Below are 21,952 nucleotides of genomic sequence, written 5' to 3'. Positions count from 1 at the left end.
TTAGCGAGGGACAGCACACAGTTGGTAGGGTTTGGCGCAGTGGGTGACTGCATGTTCGGATTCCAAGCTGGGTTCAACGCCATCTGGTGGTGAGAAGGAGAATCGCTGCAGTAGAGAGGTGAAGATCAGGAACAGCTCCATTCTAGCCAGCTGCTCTCCTGGGCACCCTCTTTTACCTAAGACAAAAAAGAGGAATTCACACAACACAGACATACTAAACAGATATGCAGGGGACTACAATGACTACAGTTTAATATATCCACAGCTTCTGTATTAATCCTGTGTTGTGCATTATAGCTTTTAGTTTCATTTTAAAATACATTTCTTGTTGGGATACTATATTGCAACCTCACAATTTCAGTAGGGCGAGATACAGTATTTCCCATTTTCAAATTTAAACTGCAATGAGCTTTGATTGACATTTTGCTCTGTTCGTGGAAATACTCATCAGACTACAAACTGTGGGTGGTGGCAAAATGATCATAAACAACAATAGCAATACAGTAGGCCTAATTTCATTTCCGCCAACAGTACTGATGAAAGGCCCAGGTAGTCTAATTCACGTTTTTCCAAAATTTTCTTCCATCTGCATCGTTAATCACGTAAATGTCAAAGAACATTGAGGGACTGATGTCTGGGGCACTACCTAAACTACCTCAACTACCTAAACAGCCTATTTAAAGAGGCACAATGTAGAATGACGTTGTTTGTCATGAAAAAATGCTGTTTAAATAAAGTCGCTGTTGGAATGTTTTTTTATCACGGAATGCCAGCAGATGATAAAAATCTGAATACAAAAAAAGAGTGATTTGTACGAGAAGTGTCGTTAGGTTATGGCTATAACCCTCGGTTCTTTGATAACAGAGTGAGGTGTTTCACTATGGGATACGCTTGGGCGTGACCATCTATGGAAGCTCCAATGACATTACGTCTGTCAAAGACAGACAGTCGACGCAGTCGGGCTCCGCCCGCTTGGGGTGTCTACCCCCGTCGACACGCTGAGTCCAGCATTCTCGCTTTCTTCCCGTGAAGATCTACTACAAGCTCCTCGCACCTGCCAAGGCTGTGCTCGCTTAACCGTTCACAGACGGACCGTCCAGGACCCCGTCGCCGAACGCGACCGCGGCCGGTAAGTGCTATATTGTTTGCCTTCGTCAAGAAGTGCATTGAAGGTTTGCAGTTAAGTCAGCTTACTTTCCAACTCAAGTGAAGTGTCCGCGTCGTGGCGAACTTCAAGTTTAGCATGGCGGGCTACCTAACCCACCTAGCTACCTAACTTCAGCTTAGCCTGATTTAGCTACCTCTACCTCCACCGAGCACTCGGGTGCCGGTGATAACTTATTAATGGTAAGCTACACCGTACAACAGGGAGCGAGAACGCCTTACTCGCTACTCTGTTTGACTATTTTCATCTGTTTTCTGTTTGTAACCCACCGCATGTAAACCCACTCGGCGGGAAACAAGTTGCCAGCTTCGATCTGTAGCTACAAGTTTAGTATGGCGGGCTACCTAACCCACCTAGCTACCTAACTTCAGCTTAGCCTGATTTAGCTACCTCTACCTCCACCCAGCACTCGAGTGCCGGTGATAACTTATTAATGGTAAGCTACACCTTACAACAGGGAGCGAGAACGCCTCACTCGCTACTCTGTTTGACTATTTTAATCTGTTTTCTGTTGGTAACCCACCGCATGTAAACCCACTCGGCGGGAAACAAGTTGCTAGCTTCGATCTGTAGCTACCCCGCACGTGCGGCTAATCTGCTAACACTGGTGTTAACTGAAGTAATCACTTGTTATGACGAGTTCTTCGAGTAACACTACTCTCCTCTCTCTTTTATTCTGAAATATGCTTCAGGCATTTCCCCCGCCATAGGGAAGAGTGAAAACAAAGAGTGAAGAGCCCGTTGCCTCCCGTGCCGGCGTCACGCAGCCCACCATGGCGGGCTGAGAATCCCAGGTCTGCATGGAACCCTACCATGCACATGCAACGGTTGCAGGCCGCCATACCTGCACCACTGCGTGGACAATACCAGAGGGAATTCGGGAGCGGAGGCTGAATGTGGTGATCGTCACTAACAGCCCCCATGCACAAGTCAGACTCAGTGGATACCATGCCACCCGAGGACGACCCCAGCTTAGGCTACCCCCTCTCACAGGGAGCAGGAGGATACCCAAGCATAAAGCACAATATCAGGGACATCACGTCGCTGCCCCCTAGACCCCAACAGGGTGGGCGACCTATCCTGCAGTAATCAAGGCCCCCCAGTGACCATGCTGACTCTGCGGCCCTCTGCTCAGGATGCAGGAGACAAGGAAAGGGACCAGCAACACTGCCCCCAACCCCCCCTCCCTCCTCAAGTCCAACCTGGCCACCCCTCCCAGCAGTCCTGGCCTGTCTGAGAGATGGCCCCCTGTCACTGGAAGCCTCACAAGTATTCCAAATGTGCCCTAACCGACGGGCTGTGTCGACTATGTCCAACATCGCTCTCCCCTGCAAGAGAGACTGATAGGTGGGCGAGCCGGTCCGATTGCTCTCTGATGCTGTCACCAGGTCCAGACGGACACGGCAAAACAGACACTCAGGCATCATCTACACGATGCACCAAGGGCCCGGCGCTGTGCTGGTGAAGATGAGGGAGACAAGGTCTCGGCAGGCAGAAGGAGGATGCTCTCTGGGCGAGCCTGACACACAAGCCGCCCCCAGGCCCCAACCTCCCAGACAGGTCAACACTGCCAAGGTAGTCATCCTATGGAGAGAGAGGCCATAGCCTGCACCCTAAGGGCTAGAACGGTCAGAAGCTCAAGGTGCTTCAACCCAGAACAGAGGCCCAAACTGTCCAAACGGCCTACAGGACCCAGTGGCGGACCTGACAGCCCAGACTCACTTGTTCCCACGTCCTCGCCCACAGCGGAGAGGAAGATGGAGAAAAGGTTATGTCTTACAGGTGTTCAAAATCTGAAACTGCAGACAAAGTGTCACCAAGCACAAATCACACCCAATCTCAGTGTCCAGTAAATATACATTATTCGCACCTAGGCCGTGGGCCAAAGGCGAATCTGTTGATACAAAATAAACGCCAATGCTACACAGAGGGTAATTTCACCAAACTGTTCAGTATACCAAGGTGTTCAGTATACAAAGATCTTTATCTTCCTAGCATGGGCCAGGAACGATTTGGTCAACACATAGATGCACATAATGCATGAGAGCGGTCTCATCTCACTAAGGTGTTAAGTAGACTAAGGTCATTCGCACCAAGGCAGGGCCAAGGGCGAATTTTATTAACACAATATACACACATTGTGTCTCACCAGACTAAAGTGTTAAGTAAACAAAGGTCATTCGCATCTAGGTAGGGGCCTAGTGCGAATTGTTTTAACACATAACAATGTTAACATGTTATAAACATGCACACTTTGCATCTCACCAGACTAAAGTGTTCAGTAAACAAGGGTCATTCGCATCTGGGCAAGAGCCAAGGGCGAAATTGTTACTACATAACTTACACAAGTAATGCAAAGCAGTAGCCTCTGTCTCACCAGACTAAACTGCTCAGTAAACAATTATCATTTGCATCCAGGCAGGGGCCAAGGGTGAAATTGTTAACATTATGCACACAGGGGATACTATCACAGTAGTCTCAGCAGTGTTAAGGGAACAAATATCCCTCGCACCCAGGCGAGGGGCAGATTTGGTAACACAAAAGTGGCTCCCCTTGCAGCCTAGGGGTAGCCTCAACAGACCAGTGTGCTTTAAAATAAATAAAGAATGCCATCCCCATCCATGCCTTGGGCCAAGGACGGAGTTGTTATTGAGAAGTCACACACGAGGTGTACAAGTACAATGTGCTGACACCAGAAATCTCTATCAAAAATAAATACGGTACATAAAAAAAAAGGGGTGCACCACTGTCATAACACCACCAGGGCGCACCATTTCCCCTTTATTGGCAGCGGAGACATAGCAGAGATCTCTCCGGTGACGCTACTAGTGTGCGTCACGTCACGGCTGCGTGGGTAACGTGACTAACGTCATATAAGAGCGACGGGTCATGCTCATCCATGACGTACAGTACACAAACGCAACACTACTTTATTCCACTGTAAGTGGATAAAGAACTTCTGTTGATCACAAAACCACCTAGGTTCAGTGGAACACTAATTTAAGGTCAGTAGACTGAGTTCTCGAGTTACGAACGAAGAGATCCCTTCTTTTCTACTCTAAGGAGCCGTCATGGGCTCTGTTCAACATACTGCGCGATCTCAGCTGGAAAGCGCATTTTACAGACCGTCTTATAAAAACAGGTATGCCACAATCGCATACATCTGACAACAAGGTGCTTTGTCAATCATATCATCGTCTCGATTTTGGGGTTGTCACAAGAGTTACAGCAGATGATCTTATCACAAGGCTGTAGCCTGTCTGAAATCAGAATGTGTATTATGAGTTTCGCCGCCACGGCAAAACATACAGCATCTCGCTGCCTCAACCGGCGATTGAGGACGGCGTTAGCCCCTCTGACAGGCTTGGGATCAGAATACTGTAATTAAGACAATTTCCCCTATTGCTCCCTCTCGAAGGAGTCAGCATTAGATTCCAGGACGGCGCTAAAGCATCGAGTGAATTTGGGTTCAACAAGTCACCGTTAGTAGTAGTCAGACAAGGTCTAGACTACAGTTGGTGTAACGGCATCCGCTATTACGGTAGCGAGAGGTGTCTCTATGATGAAGGGCTTTTACAGTAAAGCTTACAGTAAAGCTTACTGGCCACGTTGTTCATGCAGTGGTTTCACCATCGCACGTCCAGGGCGACCATATACATTAAGTGTTCTGGGCCCTGAAACATTTCCAAAACGATGTAGGTGGTTGAGGAAACTATTGATGGGTCACAGTTTCTGTTAAGTCTGCAGAACAGGGCCAAGGGGAACATCCTCTCTACTCTCAAACATCGGCTTGTGTGGAGCAGGGGTTGGTGCAGGTTTTTGCTATCTTTACACCTTGTAAGGAAACACACAGTGCCCTCTATTCCTCCTGGGCATAAAAGATGCACTAGATTGCTATGGGCAAAACACCCTGCTCTATGCATTCACACCAATAAGCATAATAACCCCCACACTGGTCAGAGTCAGGCAACAGAGCCTGCTACTGATTTTGTTGGCCCAGTTATGTCACCCTATGGGGGCACGATTGTGTAAGGTTGTTCGGAGGGCCCTCAGGGGCCCCACCTCTACTGAGAGATCCTCTCAGACAAGAAGCGATATTTATAATTCACACCTACACAGGCTGGTCCGGTAGGCTCATTCTGTGAGAGGTAGAATTCAGACGCAGTCGCCCTCTCCCAGCAGTCACCGAGACTGTACCAGGGGCGACAGCAGCATACACACTTCATACTTGGTCATAAATGGCGTGTGTTCAAGGTATGGGGCACACGGAGACACTTCTCCCTAACGCCCTGTTGTTCAGCTTCTTAGCTTCCTACGGGATCTTTTACACAGGGTTAAAGTCTTTCCCAATAGGAAAGTTTACCTTGCTGCATTTTCAGCCAGCCACTTAAGTTTTGAGTACAAGCCAGCAGGGTAGTACTCCTTGGAGACTTAGTTCTGGTTAAGTTGAGCTACACGCTCACCCCTCCAAATCACTGGTTTGAAGTTTAGCTTGTCAAGACTGTTCTAATACAGCATTAACCACCATGAAATGAGTGAGTGAAGTAAACGCCTTCCTTGTGAGGCCCTCTTGGTTTACAATCTGACTCTGATTTGAAGAAGGTGCGTCTTCTCCCCATTACAGATTTGTGCCCAGAGCAGGACTTTCTTTAGATGTCGGAGAAAGGACCTGGATGCCCCGCACCCTGCCCCCTCACTCAGAGGAGGGTCAGGAGCTCAACTATGTGTGTCCTGTTAAAGCTCTGTGACTATACAGAATTTAGCAGAGTTCAACTTTTTGTGGCGGCCACACGCCATAAAGGACTACCACTGCCACGTCAGGGGTTGTCTCATTGGATTTTGAAAGCTACAGCGGTTGCCTATCAGAATAATGTCTCGCCGGCCCCTTAGGGACCTAAGAGCTTATGCATTAACAGGAATGGCCAATTCCAGGGCACTGTCCACGGGGTTGCCAATGGTAGGCCTGTGCAATGTAGCGAACAGGGCCCCAGGGTACACGTTCGCCCGCTTTCATGAGCTAGAGGTATCTGGCCGACACTTATCTCACGCTGTACTAGGTTCTGACTCCCCAGCAGCGATCTATACATTCTGACCGATGCTACTGTAATAAGGGCTTTACATAGCGTGCATTCCGGGAGTGGGCTATATCTCCCATAGTGAAACACCGAGCGAAGTTAGAAAAAGAACGTTAGGTTATGGCTATAACCCTCGGTTCTTTGATAACAGAGTGAGGTGTTTCACCTATTTTTCCCTCCTTGCACTAGTTGTTAGGTGGGGAAGAAACCGTTAAGAATGCTGGACTCAGCGTGTCGACGGGGGTAGACACCCCAAGCGGGCGGAGCCCGACTGCGTCGACTGTCTGTCTTTGACAGACGTAATGTCATTGGAGCTTCCATAGATGGTCACGCCCAAGCGTATCCAGATGGTCACGCCCAAGCGTATCCCATAGTGAAACACCGAGCGAAGTTAGAAAAAGAACTCCCACGACACTCGTAGCGGACCACTCTGTCAAAAGTTGCATTTGAGGTTCACTGACAGAGGACTGTGGAAGTGGTCGCGAGAGTCATCGTTCACTTAGGCTACTAATGACTCAAATGAGCATCGACTGACTCGAGACAGTAATGAATTTAACTTTTAATCCTACCTAGAGCCCCTTTAATACTCACCCAAGGAGAACGGCAGGAAGGCCTCCCTCTTCCTGAACTTCCCCTCTGCATCCAGGAAGTGGCCTGGGTTGAAGGTGTGAGGGGTCTCCCACTCCGTCTCGTCAAACAGAATAGAATGTAGGGTCCCTGTTACCATTGTTCCCTGAGAAAGCAACACATTCATATTGATCATACAGGCAAAAACAATCAAACAACAACAACAAAATGTAGATGTTAACAACAAAATTTTCCATGACTTTCTATATACATTGAGCAAAGTTTTTGAGCGAAGCCATGTGCATAGGCCTATTTACTTACTGTATAATAAAATACATGGAACATTTTACTACAAAATTGGGCCTACATTTTAAAATTAGTTTTGCAATTAAAATTCCTCATTTTGGAATCATATTTTTTGATTGCTTGTTAGAAAAAGCACATGCTCAAAAAACAAATTTGTTTTCAGTTGCAAGTGCCTCCGATCTACAGTACTCCCACTCCAAGGACACCATCCAGTTTGAAGCAAATCCTCAAATAGGCACTCTCATTTAACCTGGTTCTCACGCAGATGGATATTCTAACTCTCATTCACCTTAGGAATAACATAGTGTCCAATTTTTGTGTCTTGGGTGGAACTTCTTGCCACATTCAACGGAACAATGTCTCCAAATCTCTGAATCTCATGGATGACAGCGTCTGTGTAAGGCATGTTCTCCCGATCGGCCACAGAAGGCTGCTTTGACGATCCCACCACTCGATCAATCTCCTCCTGCACCTTTCCTAAAGAAAATGCAGCAACACAATCATTGTTGTGAACGAGGTTGTACAACTTTGTTACCTGACTCTTGGCCGTAGCCGAACGCAGCCAAATGCTGTAAATCAGGTTAACAACTTGGACCAATGTTTCATGAAATCTGAATGGTTTTCCTCACGCTGTATCTCTGGATACTTGATCATGTACAGCAGTGCCCAGTACAGTGTGGCTGATGTGGTCTCAGTTCCAGCTAAAAACAGGTCCAGGGCGCAGTGGCACAAGTTCTCCACATTGAAGCCTGCTGCTTTGTCCTCCTTCCACTATAGAAAGCAAACATAAAGGGTGGAAAATGAGGAGTGCACGAATGTTAGGGACTATTAGACGGGAGAAAACCTGTTGAGAGAAATCGTAAACCTGTGTCTATGCACATACTAATTTTTAAAGGGGCACTGTGCAGGAAATGGTCAAAAAAGTTAGGCTACTGCAACTGTGCTGCTCATTAAACTGGGTTGCCTATTGCCAAATTTAATCTTTTCATGAAAGTTTACTAAGTAATCAATTAATATTTTCTAGTATGGCCCAAGTACAGTCATTTTTGCAGCTAAATATGTTTATTTCAGGAAATTCAAAATGGCAGACCATGGAGAAGATTCCCCCTTTTTATGTATGAAAAGTGCAATTTTCCCAGTCATAATAAATATTTAGAATTTGATGGTGGTGGTAAGTACTCATAAAAAGGTAACATTAGTGAATGGGTAGCATGAATTCTGGAAAAAAAAAACAACTAAAAATCTTACACAGTGTCCCTTTAAGCTATTTGATAAGTTGACTACATCATTCACTTAAAGTCATTTAGCTATTCATATGCATCAGTCCTTTTCCTATCCCTGATATCAACTGAAGAGGGTTAAGACCGAAACGTCTGAAGGGCAATAACACACAACTTGGTGTCTTGTTCTCTTTATTTTGTCAGCTTATTATTCATAATAAGTCACCCCTGTTGAACAAGTATGTTGTAGCGCCTTGCTCAGTGATAAATTAATCAAGGGGATTGAACTTGTCACCAACTGGAGTTACGTTTGCTTGTCTAATCAACCCAGTTCACGCCCCCACATTTTTGTCTTATTATAAATAAATGTAGGATCCTCACACTCAACACTCAACCCACCTTTTCCATCTCTGCAAGGAAGCAGTCAATATAGTCTCTGGGATTTAAGGGATCATAGTCTGCATGGTCTTTCACTTTCCCTTTTACAAAGTCGACAATGCCATCCGAAACGGCCAATAGTTTCCTGTGTGGGCCGGGAATTCTGCGCATCAACCATGGGAGCATATTGTACATCTACTGAGAAGAAAATGCAGACAGTAGAACAGAAAAGGAAAATAAACGGAAGACACAGTACAACAACAAAAAAAGTGAAATAAATAAAGTGAGATGACATCTGAACGTGTTAGAGTAAGAGGAGAGGGTGACCTGACCTGGGCACAAATGTCCGCCTCAAGACTGACGAGTAAATTGATGTTCTGCAGGAGGGACTGGAAGTCATTGTCAGTGTTCTCGAAGCGTTCTCCAAACACCAGCACACAGATGATGTTGGACACAGTATTGTTAATAAGCAATTGAGGGTCAAAGGCCTTACCTAGTAGAAGTATCAAATAATGTGGTGAAGACATGCACCTGACTTACTATATTATATAGAATTAGTAGAGGAAACAACATTTTTGAATAAATAAAAACACAGTTAAAAGATTTCCTGAATAATACCTGAATTGCATTCAGGGTTTTTAATAGTGTTGCACCAATACCAATACCAGTATCGGTGGAACGGTGGATCGGCACTAAAATGGTGGTATCGGTATCGGCGAGTACCAACAAATATGGCACCGATACCATTTACAGGTGCTTGTATGACACTAAAACAGCCTTGAAATTAGTTATTTCATAGAGGTATTTAAAAAGTATAAAAAGTTTTGCTGGATTCACTTTGTATTAGTCTTTTTCCTGTTTCACAAAGGTAGGCAGCAGCCTGACAAAGCCATGCAATGATTTTACATCCAAGTAGTATGCACTACAGCCCTTCATATATATATACATTTCAAATAGGGTGGTATCGGTATCGGCCGATACAGCACAGGTATTGGGTATCGGTATCGGGGCTAAAAAATTGTATCGGTGCAAGACTGTTTTTTAAACCAATGTCTTATCTCATACCCCTGTACATTTATGACCTATTAATTACGTGACTAAACTTTGTAAATACCTTGCTCATTGCTAAATGCTTCGTTTAGATATCGGCATTCCAGAAGAATTGATGGCTCAAGGCTTCTTTTGCCCAATCCAAAGTTTCTCAGAGTGTGCAGAGCAAACCTCCTTTGCTGTTTCCAGCTATATCCATTTGAGGCAAGAATACCTTTGGAGACAAACACCATACTAGTCTGTATTTGTAACATTTCACAGCATATTGAGGATTCTGTCAGACAGTGTCAATATTCATGTTTTCCAATTTATTCACATTTGAGAAATCACCTTTGCCACCAATCATGTCTTCAAATAATGGTATACCAGTTGGTCTGCCAGCAAAATGGTCTCCTTGATTGATATACACTTCTCACACTTTTTTGTAGCCGTTGACAACCACAAGTCGTGCACCGAAAAGCCGAACGTTGAATACAGGCCCATATTTCTCAGCAAACTGAAGGAGAAGCACAGACAACAATGCAGCACATGTTTAGGCATTAGGCATTAAGACATTACTTCAATATGGCTTCTGGAGGTTGTACATGGCCTACTAATAATTAAAAAGCAACAAGTAGGCCTACTTGAAAGTGATAAGGGTGGTAAAGGGCCTATTTGTTTAAAAAGCAACACATTTGTGGACAGGCAGCATGATGTATCAAGAGCCACGGTATCCAAGGTAATGTCGGCATACCACCAAAAAGGATGAATCACATCCAACAGGATTAACTGTGGATGCAAGATGAAGCTGTCTGAATTCTCTGAAAGGGATGTTTGAGTTGTAACCCGCACTGTATAAAAAAAACCCCACAAAACCACAGCCATCCAAATCACGGTAGAATTAAATGTGCACCTCAACTCTCCTGTTTCCACCAGAACGGTCCATCGAGAGCTGCACAGGGCCAATATACACGGCCGGTCACCCAAACATCCCATTCAGACAGCTTCCTCTTGCGTCCACAGTTAATCCTATTGGATGTGGTTCATCCTTCTTGGTGGTATGCAGACATTACGTTGGATACCGTGGCTCTTGATACATCACAAAGACTTGCTGTCTCGGTCAAAGATGCAAAGTGTGTGTGTGGGTTTTTTTTTACAAAATGATCCCAAATTATTCAAGATTGAGATTTATCATGACCACAAACCTCCTCAACCACAAGAACTTCAGAATTATGTTATGTTTCTAGGTAACATTCAGTGCCCATCTCTTTTCAATGCAATTTTTCAGTCTCATGTCAAAGTCTGTTGGTTCAAATAGGACAATGCTGGCAGCATTTAAGGAAGAATCTGACACATTCCAACCTCAATTTTGTTTGGCTATAGTTTATACAGTTTATAAAGTCTATGATCACAGAACAAGGATGGATATGCCATTTAACTATTTTATGGTCAAATTCAAAGCCTCTGACATTTGTTAATTATTTACTAATTCAGTTAGGGCCTACTTTTTGGAGCAGTAACTAGTTACTTTTTCCAAGTAAGCCACCGTGCCAACGTGCTTATTTTCATTACTAGCATTAGCCTACTCGCCCCTGCATCGGGGTATCGTTTGCTAAATTTCTGATTTGAAATGGTTGCTTAAAGAATTAATAGCAAAGTTCATTTGATGGTGCACTTCTCAACTGAAAGCATGTAGTTTGTACCAACTGGTTTCACGACAGGTCCTAAGAGAAGTCGGCCATGACTCAACGTTCTAAGACCAACTAGAAATTGTTACGCCCGTTGCACCAGCTGGACTTAATTTGTGGAAAAAAGGCTCGCACACTCCTTTGGATTTTTTTCTTCTTTATTTTTTTTCTTTTTATTCATTGGCAAGCATGATGACGTTTCGACCTCTCTGTCTTCCTCAGATTCACCTGAAGACTGAGAGGTCGAAAATGTCCTCATGCGTGCCAATGAATTAATAAAAAGAAAAAAATAACTTAAACAAGAAAAGAATCCAAAGGAGTGTCCGAACCTTTTTTCCACAAATACGTTATTTCTTTGTTCAGCACCAAGGATTGTGCAGCACAAGTAACTCTATCAGCTGGGCTTAAGCCTTCTTCTGGCTAAGATTGGGCGTAAAAGTAGTAGTAGTATCTTTATTGTACCCCATGGGGGAAATTTCTTCTAGTGAGAGGAGCGTAAGACATGAAAACATACACAATACAGTCAGATTCCCAAGCACATTTACCCCAAACAACACATTTAGTCCGGGAGCCGTGGGGTTGAACCCAGATTTCTTTGATAAAGTTTTTTTTTTGCTTTATCTGATAGATTTTAGGCAAGTCTTCAAGATTTCAGACGATGCCCGGTGATATCCCTTGAGCATTTCCAGATTTTGAGCCTTTATTGTCCCATAAATGCAAATTATGACAAAAAAACTAAAGACACCTAATTTTACTGTGAATAATGTTACAAAATGTACCAAATTGCTTATATTACCTGAAAAACATTCACATTGGACTGCCTTAACACTGCCCTTATTGAAACAAACTCAATATGGGGTAATAATTAACCCTTTCATAACAGCAATCCCACAAATAAGGCGAGACACTGTAGGTGAATATGGTATTTTTTTTAACTTGCAGATATCGATATGAAACTTCATCAGATGATTACTCGTATGAATTGGAGAAAAAAATGTATTACAAGTTTTCTATATTTTATGTTTAAATATGCTAATTAGGCTATTATCTAATTAAATATGCACTAATTTGCATATATTTTGATGCAATGAATCTGACCACCTGAAAATGCCAGCTTCAAAATTCCTTTTTTATTTTGTTAATATCGTACATACAAGAATATTTACTGTGGTTAATTGTGGCTATCTCCTTTTGTTATCCAGGTACAGAGAAAATACTGCTAATAACCTTAAAAAATGCGATTTTGGCCTATTTTTATGCATTTAGTTATATAAATCAGGTCATGAATGTCAAATCAAGAAATGCCTCAGTAAAAACATTCACAACATTGCTTAGAATAAGACTGTAAAGTATGGAACGGATTGTGCATTATGAGATCCTGCATAACATCACATCATGACAACATACATGACAACATCGCCGGTAGGTAGCCTACCACAAATAGCCAACATAAAAGAACCCCCCCCCCCCCCCCCCCAAAAAAAAAAAAAAAAGAAAAAAAAGAACAGAGTGTGGGGGTAACTGGTGAGCAGTCGTTGGCTGTTCCAAAAGATGAGTAAAGAAATGACATACATCCAGTGTATCCAGACTGGTATTGAATGATCACTTAAATCCATAAAGCCATCAAATAAGATCTGTACATGCATTTAAATTTACACAGAAAGACCTATATACACTGCAACATACAGTACCGCACGCTCAGAGACAGTGAGAGAGAGAGAGAGAGAGAGAGAGAGAGAGAGAGAGAGAGAGAGAGAGAGAGAGAGAGAGAGAGAGAGAGAGAGGTCTAAACATGGGAAAACAGCTATACATTATATATGGGTGGTTGACGTTTAAGGGCGTAACGCAAAAAAAAAAAGTTTTTCAAATTCCTGAAAAAAATGATGGATAAAAATTGGAAAAAATAGAAAAAAATAAAGCACTCAGTGGTCTGTGGAATTTCACCTTATTTTTGCCATTTTTGGGAAAATGTGTCCTGCATCAACACATAGCATAGGCATGTCACACCGCAGGAAAATGGAGTCACACCACAGGGAATTCACTGCATTATGGCCATTTTAATCCTTTTGTATACATGACTGACATCTGAGCTCATGCTAACTTGATAATGATATCATGTTTAATCTTAATATGTGTTTTCATTAATAAAAAAACCTTTTTTTCCTCCTATAAGAGCAGTCACACCACAGGACACCATAAAATGAACCTAAGCATTGCCTGACAGAAAGATTGCAATATGAAGACATATTAAGAGGTTAAGAGTCACCTTAAACTTCCACAGCACTCTCCAATAACTGAGGTACTGACTGGTTAGGAGCCAGTCTTTAAGACCCTTGTAGTTGACCTTGCAGCTGCCCATTCACAAACATTGACATACATGTCACCCCACAGGACGCAATTTTTGTTACGAAATTGAACTTGTAGTTAATATTACTGTCTTGAGTTTTTTCCACATTCACATATCTTAATCTAAAGTTAAGATTTATGCAATCATGCCAAATGCTTCATACATTATTCAAAATGTTGTTGGTTAATTTATATATATATTATTATATATTGTTTCATTAATGTTACAGTCACATAATATATTGTTTCATTAATGTTACAGTCACACCGCAGGAAATTTGACATATAAACCTTTACATAAATCTTAACAAAAATGTTTCTTCTCATCTAAGACTAATATGAAACATAATGTACCACATCTTCTTTCATTGACATTTGTTTTTTAAGGAAAATAACAGTTTTGTAGGTTTTTAACCAATGTTACGAAAAAACAAGGCGTCACGTCTCCCACCCATATACTGTTGAGTCAAAAAATTAAGTGAATCCAGTGTATCCTGACTGGTATTAAATGATCACTTAAAAGTCCATAAAGCCATCAAATAAGACATGTACATGCATTTAAATTCGCACAGAAAGACCTGTCTAAACCTATACAACATACAGAGTCCTTAACATCTAAAACACCTATAGCCTACATTATATACACTACACGCACACGCACACACACACACACACACACACACACACACACACACACACACACACACACACACACACAGTAAAGCTCACACAACATTGGTTCGGCAGCATCCCAGCTGAAAACATGCACAGAAAATGGTGCAAGGCACACTGTTTACAGCACAGCTACATTTCTTAGAATTGCAGGGGCTTTTACTCTTGCAATCACATCTGATCATCTGTAAAATGTAGTCTGGTGCCACTTTGACATTTTCTGGAACACTTATTGGTATCAGTGCTTTGTTGCAATGGTCTTTCTTCCATCCAAATGTTTCAGGAGATAGTTCAGGTGGAGTGTGGAGTGTGTCCTCCACAATATTGCTTGAAAATGAGCCCTTTTCACATTCTCAAGAAATGCCTCTGTTGTTGGTGGAAGAGCAGCCAGGTTAGGTGAAGATAAATTACCTTTCCCATTCCTTTTTTTCCCCATACCACCACCAACCTCGTATGTGACATGCTGATACTGTCTGGAATGCCATAGCATGCCGACACAAAGTTAGTGGCCTCACTGGAAAGTTGTTGGAATGGTGCCAGCACATTACCAATTGATGTCAAGTGATATCCAGCTTTTAGGGTCTTGATAACAAAGCCTTTACAAATACCAAAATAGGATGCCGCAGTGTCACACCCTGATATGGCATGGGCTGGTAAAAGGTCAATTACAATGTCATTTTGTGGATTTACATTTTTAATTTTATCTCTTTCCATGTTAATACGACCACCACTGAAATTATGTACTTTGTAGGCAAACAAATAATCAGCCAAAAATGATGTACGTAATTATTACTTACAATTTTTATTTTGTGTTACAACAGCACAGGAAGAGTAAATAGCAATGTATGAAATGGTGAAATTCTGTGTTGAATTAGTAATCCTTTCTGGGTATGTCTGAGCTGACACCACCAATATTCGCCTAAATGTTACATATTTCTGCTTGACAAACAGCTAGTTATGTAATTGTCTAAAATTTATTTGGTACGAGGACACTTTCTCCACTTTGATGTGGCAGGCCTACCACCCAGAATGCTCTATGGTTAATCATAGTGCAGTTATGAAGCTGTCAAAAGCTTGCGGGCTATGGCTGCAGCGAAATCAACATGAAAGGGTTAATATCTGAAATTGGCACATCACCCACTCTTATCCTGATGGGTAAATGTTGGACAACTACAAACAGCAAAACCAAACAACCCACTATGAGATATAAAGCCACGTTTGGCGAAATGTTGGCCTTTGTGTCTCCGACTTGGAAAATCAGGCTTTTTGGGTGAATGCCCCGTTCCCAAACATGCATGACCCCACCCCCACTGATGTCCATACCTCACCTGTTCTTATACACATCCTACCATGTAAACAAACACAAAATAAGTATGGTATAGGGTATTTGGTCAGCATAACATGAATTGGGAGCCAAACACTGTTGTAATCTATGGCTGCAGCACATCAAGCATAAAAGGCTCAATATCTGAAAATGCTCAAGGGATATCACCGGGCATCGTCTGGAATCTTAATAGGTACACCTTAAGCAACCACAAACTGCAAAGAAAAAAACTTTATCAGACGAAACTGGGTTCGGCTGATATTTGGCTTTTGGCTGCCGGACTAATTCCCCCATAACATAGACAGGACGTTGGACAAGAACAGATGTAATCCATCAACAGTGGTCAGTCCCAGTTTACCCCATAGCGTGGGAGGATGTGCAAGCAGCAAATAAATAAATAGATAAGCAAAAACATTATAAAAAGATAAAGCATTAGAGTGTCATTCATTCCTTCTCAGGCCTGCTGAAATGCCAAGTTAGGAGGTAGGTATAAATGCTAAGAACTAACCCCATTGCTGTAGTCATACTGAGAAGTGTGTGTGTGTGTGTGTGTGTGTGTGTGTGTGTGTGTGTGTGTGTGTGTGTGTGTGTGTGTGTGTGTGTGTGTGTGTGTGTGTGTGTGTGTGTGTGTGTGTGAGCATTAGGGTGTGTGTGTGTGTGTGTGTGTGAGCATTAGGGAGTGAGTGAGTGAGAGAAATGGGGCATGCTTGAGATATTTGACACTGCCCGACATTAATTCAGTGAAACCATGCACCCCAAGGTAGGCCTGTCAAAATTTCTGCACTAATTGTGCATTAACTAATCTATTGGGATATCTTGTGTTACCATTCACATTCACATGTACACTCTCAGAAATAAAGGTACAGAACTCGTCGCTGTGGCAGTACCCTCAAGGGGAGTACCATTGCGTCGCTTGGGTGGTACCTCAAAAGAGAGGTGACAGATGCACATTGGTCGACATTGCAAAAAACTGAACGCACCTCTTTTTTGGGGTACCAATCAAGCAACACAATGGTACTCCCCTTGAGGGTACTGCCACAGCGACGACAGAGAGAGTAGATAAGAGAGAGGTTCCGCTGGCCCATTGTTTCCGGGTTCTACTGTCGCAAGGGGGAGGGGGGGAAAATCCCCCTTTAGGCAGACCTACGGACTGTTCTATTCATTATAGGAGCATTATGACACGCCCCTTTAGGCAGACCAGAACCTGGTCACGTTAGGTGCCCATAGAAAACTATTATGTTGGCATATCTCTATACTTAAAGAATCTCTGGCGAAGAGTTCTGTTCATTTATTTCTGATAGTGTACAGAGAGCGTGAGAAACACATAATGTACGAGAAGCACACAGGCCACACTCCACCTGTCAAATGTAAAGACAGTTGGTCTTTCAATCTAGGGGTTGCAGGGTCGAATCCCCCTTGACCTCTCCCTACATCTCCAACCATGGCTGAACTGCCCTTGAGTAAGGCACCTAACCCCACATTGCTCCAGGGAATAACCAGTACCCTGAAAAAGAATAGCTGTAAGTCGCTTTGATTAAATGGAAGCGTCCGCTAAGTGTAATGTAATGTAACTGTAAATCAACAGGCAAAGGACAAAGGAACATACCACAGAATAAGTACCGACTGAAAACCCCTTCACCTCTATCTGAAAATGAATTGGAACGGCCCTAGCCCTTCTTGGGAACGCGGAAGACGGAGGGGAAGGGGAAAGGCGTAATGGGGCCTTTCCCCTTGAAATGGGATTCAGCCGAAGTGGCAACTGTAAACCACCTCAGGCACAGGGTTGCCAGATGAGGCTGATGATTTCCAGCCCAAAAAATTATCAAAACCTGCCTGGAAGCACTAAATCCTGCCCAATTCTATTTTCTATGCCCAAAATTTTAGTGTTTTTTTCTCCAAAGTCCATTTTTCCCGCAGACGGCCATCCTAAGCAGCCCAATTCGGCCAATCTGGCAACACTGCTCAGGCACCTCGTGACAGATTAATAAGACCATGCATGCCGAGAAACCAGTTCCTGAAGTACGGCTGGATGCTAATTCTGTTTCACTTTCACATTTCACTTTCACATTCACACAAACATTTGCCCCACATGCATACCTCACGAAAGAATGAAGGAAGGTTGTCTAAAAAATATGTTAATAATATGTTTGAATGTTTCCTTAAAGATTTGCATCTTCATTACCCCGGCACTCATTTCCTGAAGCGATTTCCTCATTATCTGTTCCCAGCTGGGACTTCTATTACAAATAGGCTACATACCAATGAATATCAACATGTCTTATTTCAGGAGGTGGGCTAATAATATCATCCTCAACTGTACATTCAGTACCAGCCTCTCGCTACATAGGCCTACTTTTGAAAGACATCATATTGTACAACATGTACAACATGTCTCGCGATCAACCTGAGGGACCTTGAGGGGAATTTTTTATATGTATGATACATAAGATGATGCCAGACCGTGTAGAGGTTGAAAAACAAATAAAATAATCTGAAAATGTAGGCTATTCTGTAGTGTATGGGGAGGGGTAAGGAAGATGCCAATCTTGAAATGTGCGGTCGAAGTGCACGCAAACATTTGCCCCACATCCACACCTCACGAAAGAATGAAGGAAGGTTGTGTAAAAAATATGTTTGAATGTTTCCTTAAAGATGACTTCATGAAAAAGATGTGCAGGAATTCAGGGCCTTTTTTGCCAGGTGTCCAGGGCTGCCACTAGGCATAAGCAGAGTAAGCAGAGCGCCTAGGGCCTCAACCACTTTGCCCCCAAAATGTGGGCCCCCTAAATTGAGATTGACTAAAAAATGTATTACAATTGAGTTATTATGTCTTTTATTAAGTTATTATTAAGTTGTTATTTCTTTGTTATTACCACTCTATTGCAATGGTTATGTACAATTAGTTGTCAAAGGTATGAAGTTCCAATGATGCACAGCTAATTTCCAGGTGCTGGTGAAGTGCAGTCACAACTAATCCAGAGAATAAGAGATAATTCACCATACACTGGTGGACTTCATTTTGTGTTTGTGTTGTTGTGTGAACTTCGACACCACCATCCTCACCAACTAGACCCATCTCTAAGGGCTTCCGCACATTGGCTCCGACAGAGTGCTGAGCACTGCTCCGCAAACGTTCGATTCCATTGTTTTCAATAGAACCCCGCACACTAGCTCCGATGTCCACGGATATTTGCCGATGGATAGCAATTAGAGACGAATTCTATTTTTTCGGCGCCGCCCATTAACTATCAATGCTACGTTCGTGTGAAATTGGGTTTGGGGGTCGGAATTCTGTCGGAAGCGAAAGTGCTCCGCATTTAGGCTATGTCGGAGCCAATGTGCGGCCGGCCTAAGCTTTCCTCCTGATGGAAATTGCCAAATTTGATCTTTTCATGAAAGTTTACTAAGTAATAAACTACCATTTTCTAGTATGGCCCAAGTACAGTCATTTTTTTCTAAAAATGTCTATTTGTGGACATTCAAAATGGCGGGCCATGGAGAAGATCCCCCTTTTAATCTATGAAAAGTGCAATTTTCCCAGTCATAATGAATACTTAGAATTTGATGGTGGTGGTAAGTATTCATGAAAAATGTAACATTAGTGAATGGGCAGCATGAATTCTGGAAATAAACAACTAAAAATCTTGCACAGTGTGCCTTTAAAAGTCTGCCTTAGAGACTCAGTATCCCCCTCTGCTCATCTCTCCTGTGGTGTTCCGCAGGGTTCGACTCTTGCACACCACTAGGCCAGTGGTTCCCAAACTTTTTCTTCAGGGACCCATGTTTTTACCATTGTAAGCTTTGGTGACCGAAACGCGCAAGTGCCCACACGAGAGGGAGTCACATGATACTCTGTTTCCTGCGAGTTTCCTTTCCTTTCCTTTCATTAGTTATCATTTTATTCCTCAATTTGTCTTCAGTCAAATATAGAATAAATGTTTTATGTATCACTTAGGCCTACATTTTTTTGCTTCTATGCATGCATATTAGTTTAAATGCTTTGTCATACATTCAACATGGGCTATATATGATATTAAAATTAAACCCCTTAAAATCAAGAGGGCTTCGCGACCCACTGTGGATCTTTGGCGACCCATAGGACCACGGCTGAGCAATACAAGAAAAAAGGCAAGGTATGATGATTTGAAAGCGCTTACAACTGCAATCCTTTAATTAACGATGACAATGATGTTAGTCGGGTCATAATGTGAGGTTCTGTGACCATCCTCTGGCAAGGATGTTTTGATGCTTGATTTGACCTCTCTTATCTGTGTGTGTGTGTGTGTGTGAGAGAGAGAGACATTATTGTCAACGTCCTAGTTAAACTGCACATTGGAGACTGTCAAACGCAATTTCAAACTTTTGTGCTAACCCTGTTACATACATTTTTGACAATAAAGTACACTTGACACACTTGACAAATGGGAACAACTGCCACTGTCAGCGGCATTTGCTACCTGAAAAAGAAATCTAAAACACCACTTTTTGGTAACATTATTAATAAAACCAAATAAAAACAAAAACATATGTGAAAAGTATCATTCTACTAATCTACTCATTTTAGCCAGTCACAGAGTATGGCTGCACATACACATTAGGCCTACCTTTGCGAACTCTAGATGGGCTTTGCTGAAGTCAGTCAGGTGATTCAAGTGCCCAACGAAGGGCAATGACCGGGGTCCTGGAGGGAAGTTCTTTGGTGGTTTATTCTTAAAGTAGTCCAACAGCAGAAGGAAAATTAAAAGAAAAAGTAAAACGCTTTTTATGTCAGTCAGTTCTAAAAGATATGCTATCACTGTCATTGTTCAATCCTTAAGAAGGCAGAGAATGCGCGCACACCAGTCAGTGGCACATATGCTAGACAAAATAAAATAACTGAAGTAAATAATAAATGTGAACAACGCTGTTAATGCTCCCAGTTGTTTAATGGCACGACACTTCGTTCCTTCTTCAAGTGCAACAAAGAACAGGTGTACAGGTTGTAGTTTATATACCTGGAAGGGGTGGGGGTGTGGGGAGGTGATGGTGATGGTGTCTCATACAAAAGTGAAGGGTAAAGTGAAGTGAAAGTGAAAGCCCAACTGGAAAACTCCAACTCCCATTGTCATTGTGACACAGCACACAAGTGTTCACTGCACACTACCCACAACGAAATTGCAATTCTTCCTCACCCGTGCAAGGGGACAGCCCCCAATGGCGCCCCTAGGGAGCAGTGCGGCGGGATGGTACCATGCTCAGGGTACCTCAGTCATTGAGGAGGATGGGGGAGAGCACTGGTTAATTACTCCTCCCACCTACCTGGTGGGTCGGGAGTTAAACCGGCAACCTTTGGGCTACAAGTCTGATGCCCTAACCGCTTACCCATGACTGCCTATATACACCTACAGTGGGCACCAGAGGGCACCTTTCCCAAAACCTTAAACATTATTTACAATATTTATAATCAATAATTTCAGAGGTTATAGACACAGCTCTTCATAAGTCAGTTTTCAAAAGACCATAGTCAGCCATATGGTCTGATGTAATCTGACTAGACACCTTAAACACATTATTACATTACATTGCTCTTAGCTGACGCTTTCATTTATTCAAAGCGACTTACAGTTATTATTTCTCAGAGTATTGGTTACAGTCCCTGGAGCAATGTGGGGTTAGGTGCCTTGCTCAAGGGCACTTCAGCCATGGATGGAGATGTAGGGAGAGATCAGGGAGGATTTGAACCTGCCATCCCTTAGTTGAAGACCAACTCTCTAACATTGTATAACAGGTAGCCTATTAAAAATGAAAATATCACATCATACACTTGTTCAGTAGGCCTACAGTTGGTAGTCATGAGGAAACATGAAGTGAAAAGTCCAACATGCTGGGGAGATTAAAAAAACATCCCAATAAACCAAATCAATGGAGCTAACCTATAAGAATGGCTTAATATCAAACTCCTTGTTTAAGCCTGCTGGAGACATAGTGTTAAGTGTGTGTAGTAGGTCTCTCGATGCACCAAGATGTTTGTAGTTGCCTCCCCTGGAGGCTCGTCCACTTTTTCGATGCCTATGTATTGGAAAAAGCACTGGTTATGCCCGACCTAAAAAAAAAGGCGCCGCCACAAGATTACACTCATCACCGCATAACATGCAACACCCCCTTCGTCATGAATCAGATGTCCCTGTGGCTTGGCATATGTG

The 21,952-nt window shown here is 42.9% G+C and overlaps 1 protein-coding gene across 1 annotated transcript; it reads right to left on the bottom strand.

Moving 5' to 3' along the window:
- Positions 1-20,572, bottom strand: LOC134450552 (cytochrome P450 2J4-like). The gene is made up of 9 exons (XM_063200389.1): positions 20,375-20,572; positions 10,180-10,257; positions 9,898-10,000; positions 9,044-9,204; positions 8,733-8,906; positions 7,743-7,884; positions 7,403-7,590; positions 6,832-6,973; positions 1-176 (listed from the first exon to the last, which is right to left on the bottom strand). Exons 1-9 carry the CDS (start codon positions 20,570-20,572, stop codon positions 1-3), a joined length of 1,362 nt encoding a protein of 453 aa, XP_063056459.1.
- Positions 20,573-21,952: the final 1,380 nt, after the last annotated feature.

Source organism: Engraulis encrasicolus, chromosome 6, assembly GCF_034702125.1.
Source record: "Engraulis encrasicolus isolate BLACKSEA-1 chromosome 6, IST_EnEncr_1.0, whole genome shotgun sequence".
Classification (NCBI taxonomy): Eukaryota; Metazoa; Chordata; class Actinopteri; order Clupeiformes; family Engraulidae; genus Engraulis; species Engraulis encrasicolus.
This window is presented reverse-complemented; position numbering and strand designations above follow the sequence as displayed.

Excerpts from the sequence above, each read along its gene's own strand:
- LOC134450552 (XM_063200389.1), bottom strand. The coding sequence starts at position 20,572 with ATGACAGTGATAGCATATCTTTTAGAACTGACTGACATAAAAAGCGTT. Across the intron at positions 10,001-10,179 it reads TTGTCAACGGCTACAAAAAA|ACTAGTATGGTGTTTGTCTC; the intron begins GTGTGAGAAGTG and ends TTACAAATACAG. Across the intron at positions 7,591-7,742 it reads CAAGTATCCAGAGATACAGC|GAAAGGTGCAGGAGGAGATT; the intron begins GTGAGGAAAACC and ends CATTTTCTTTAG.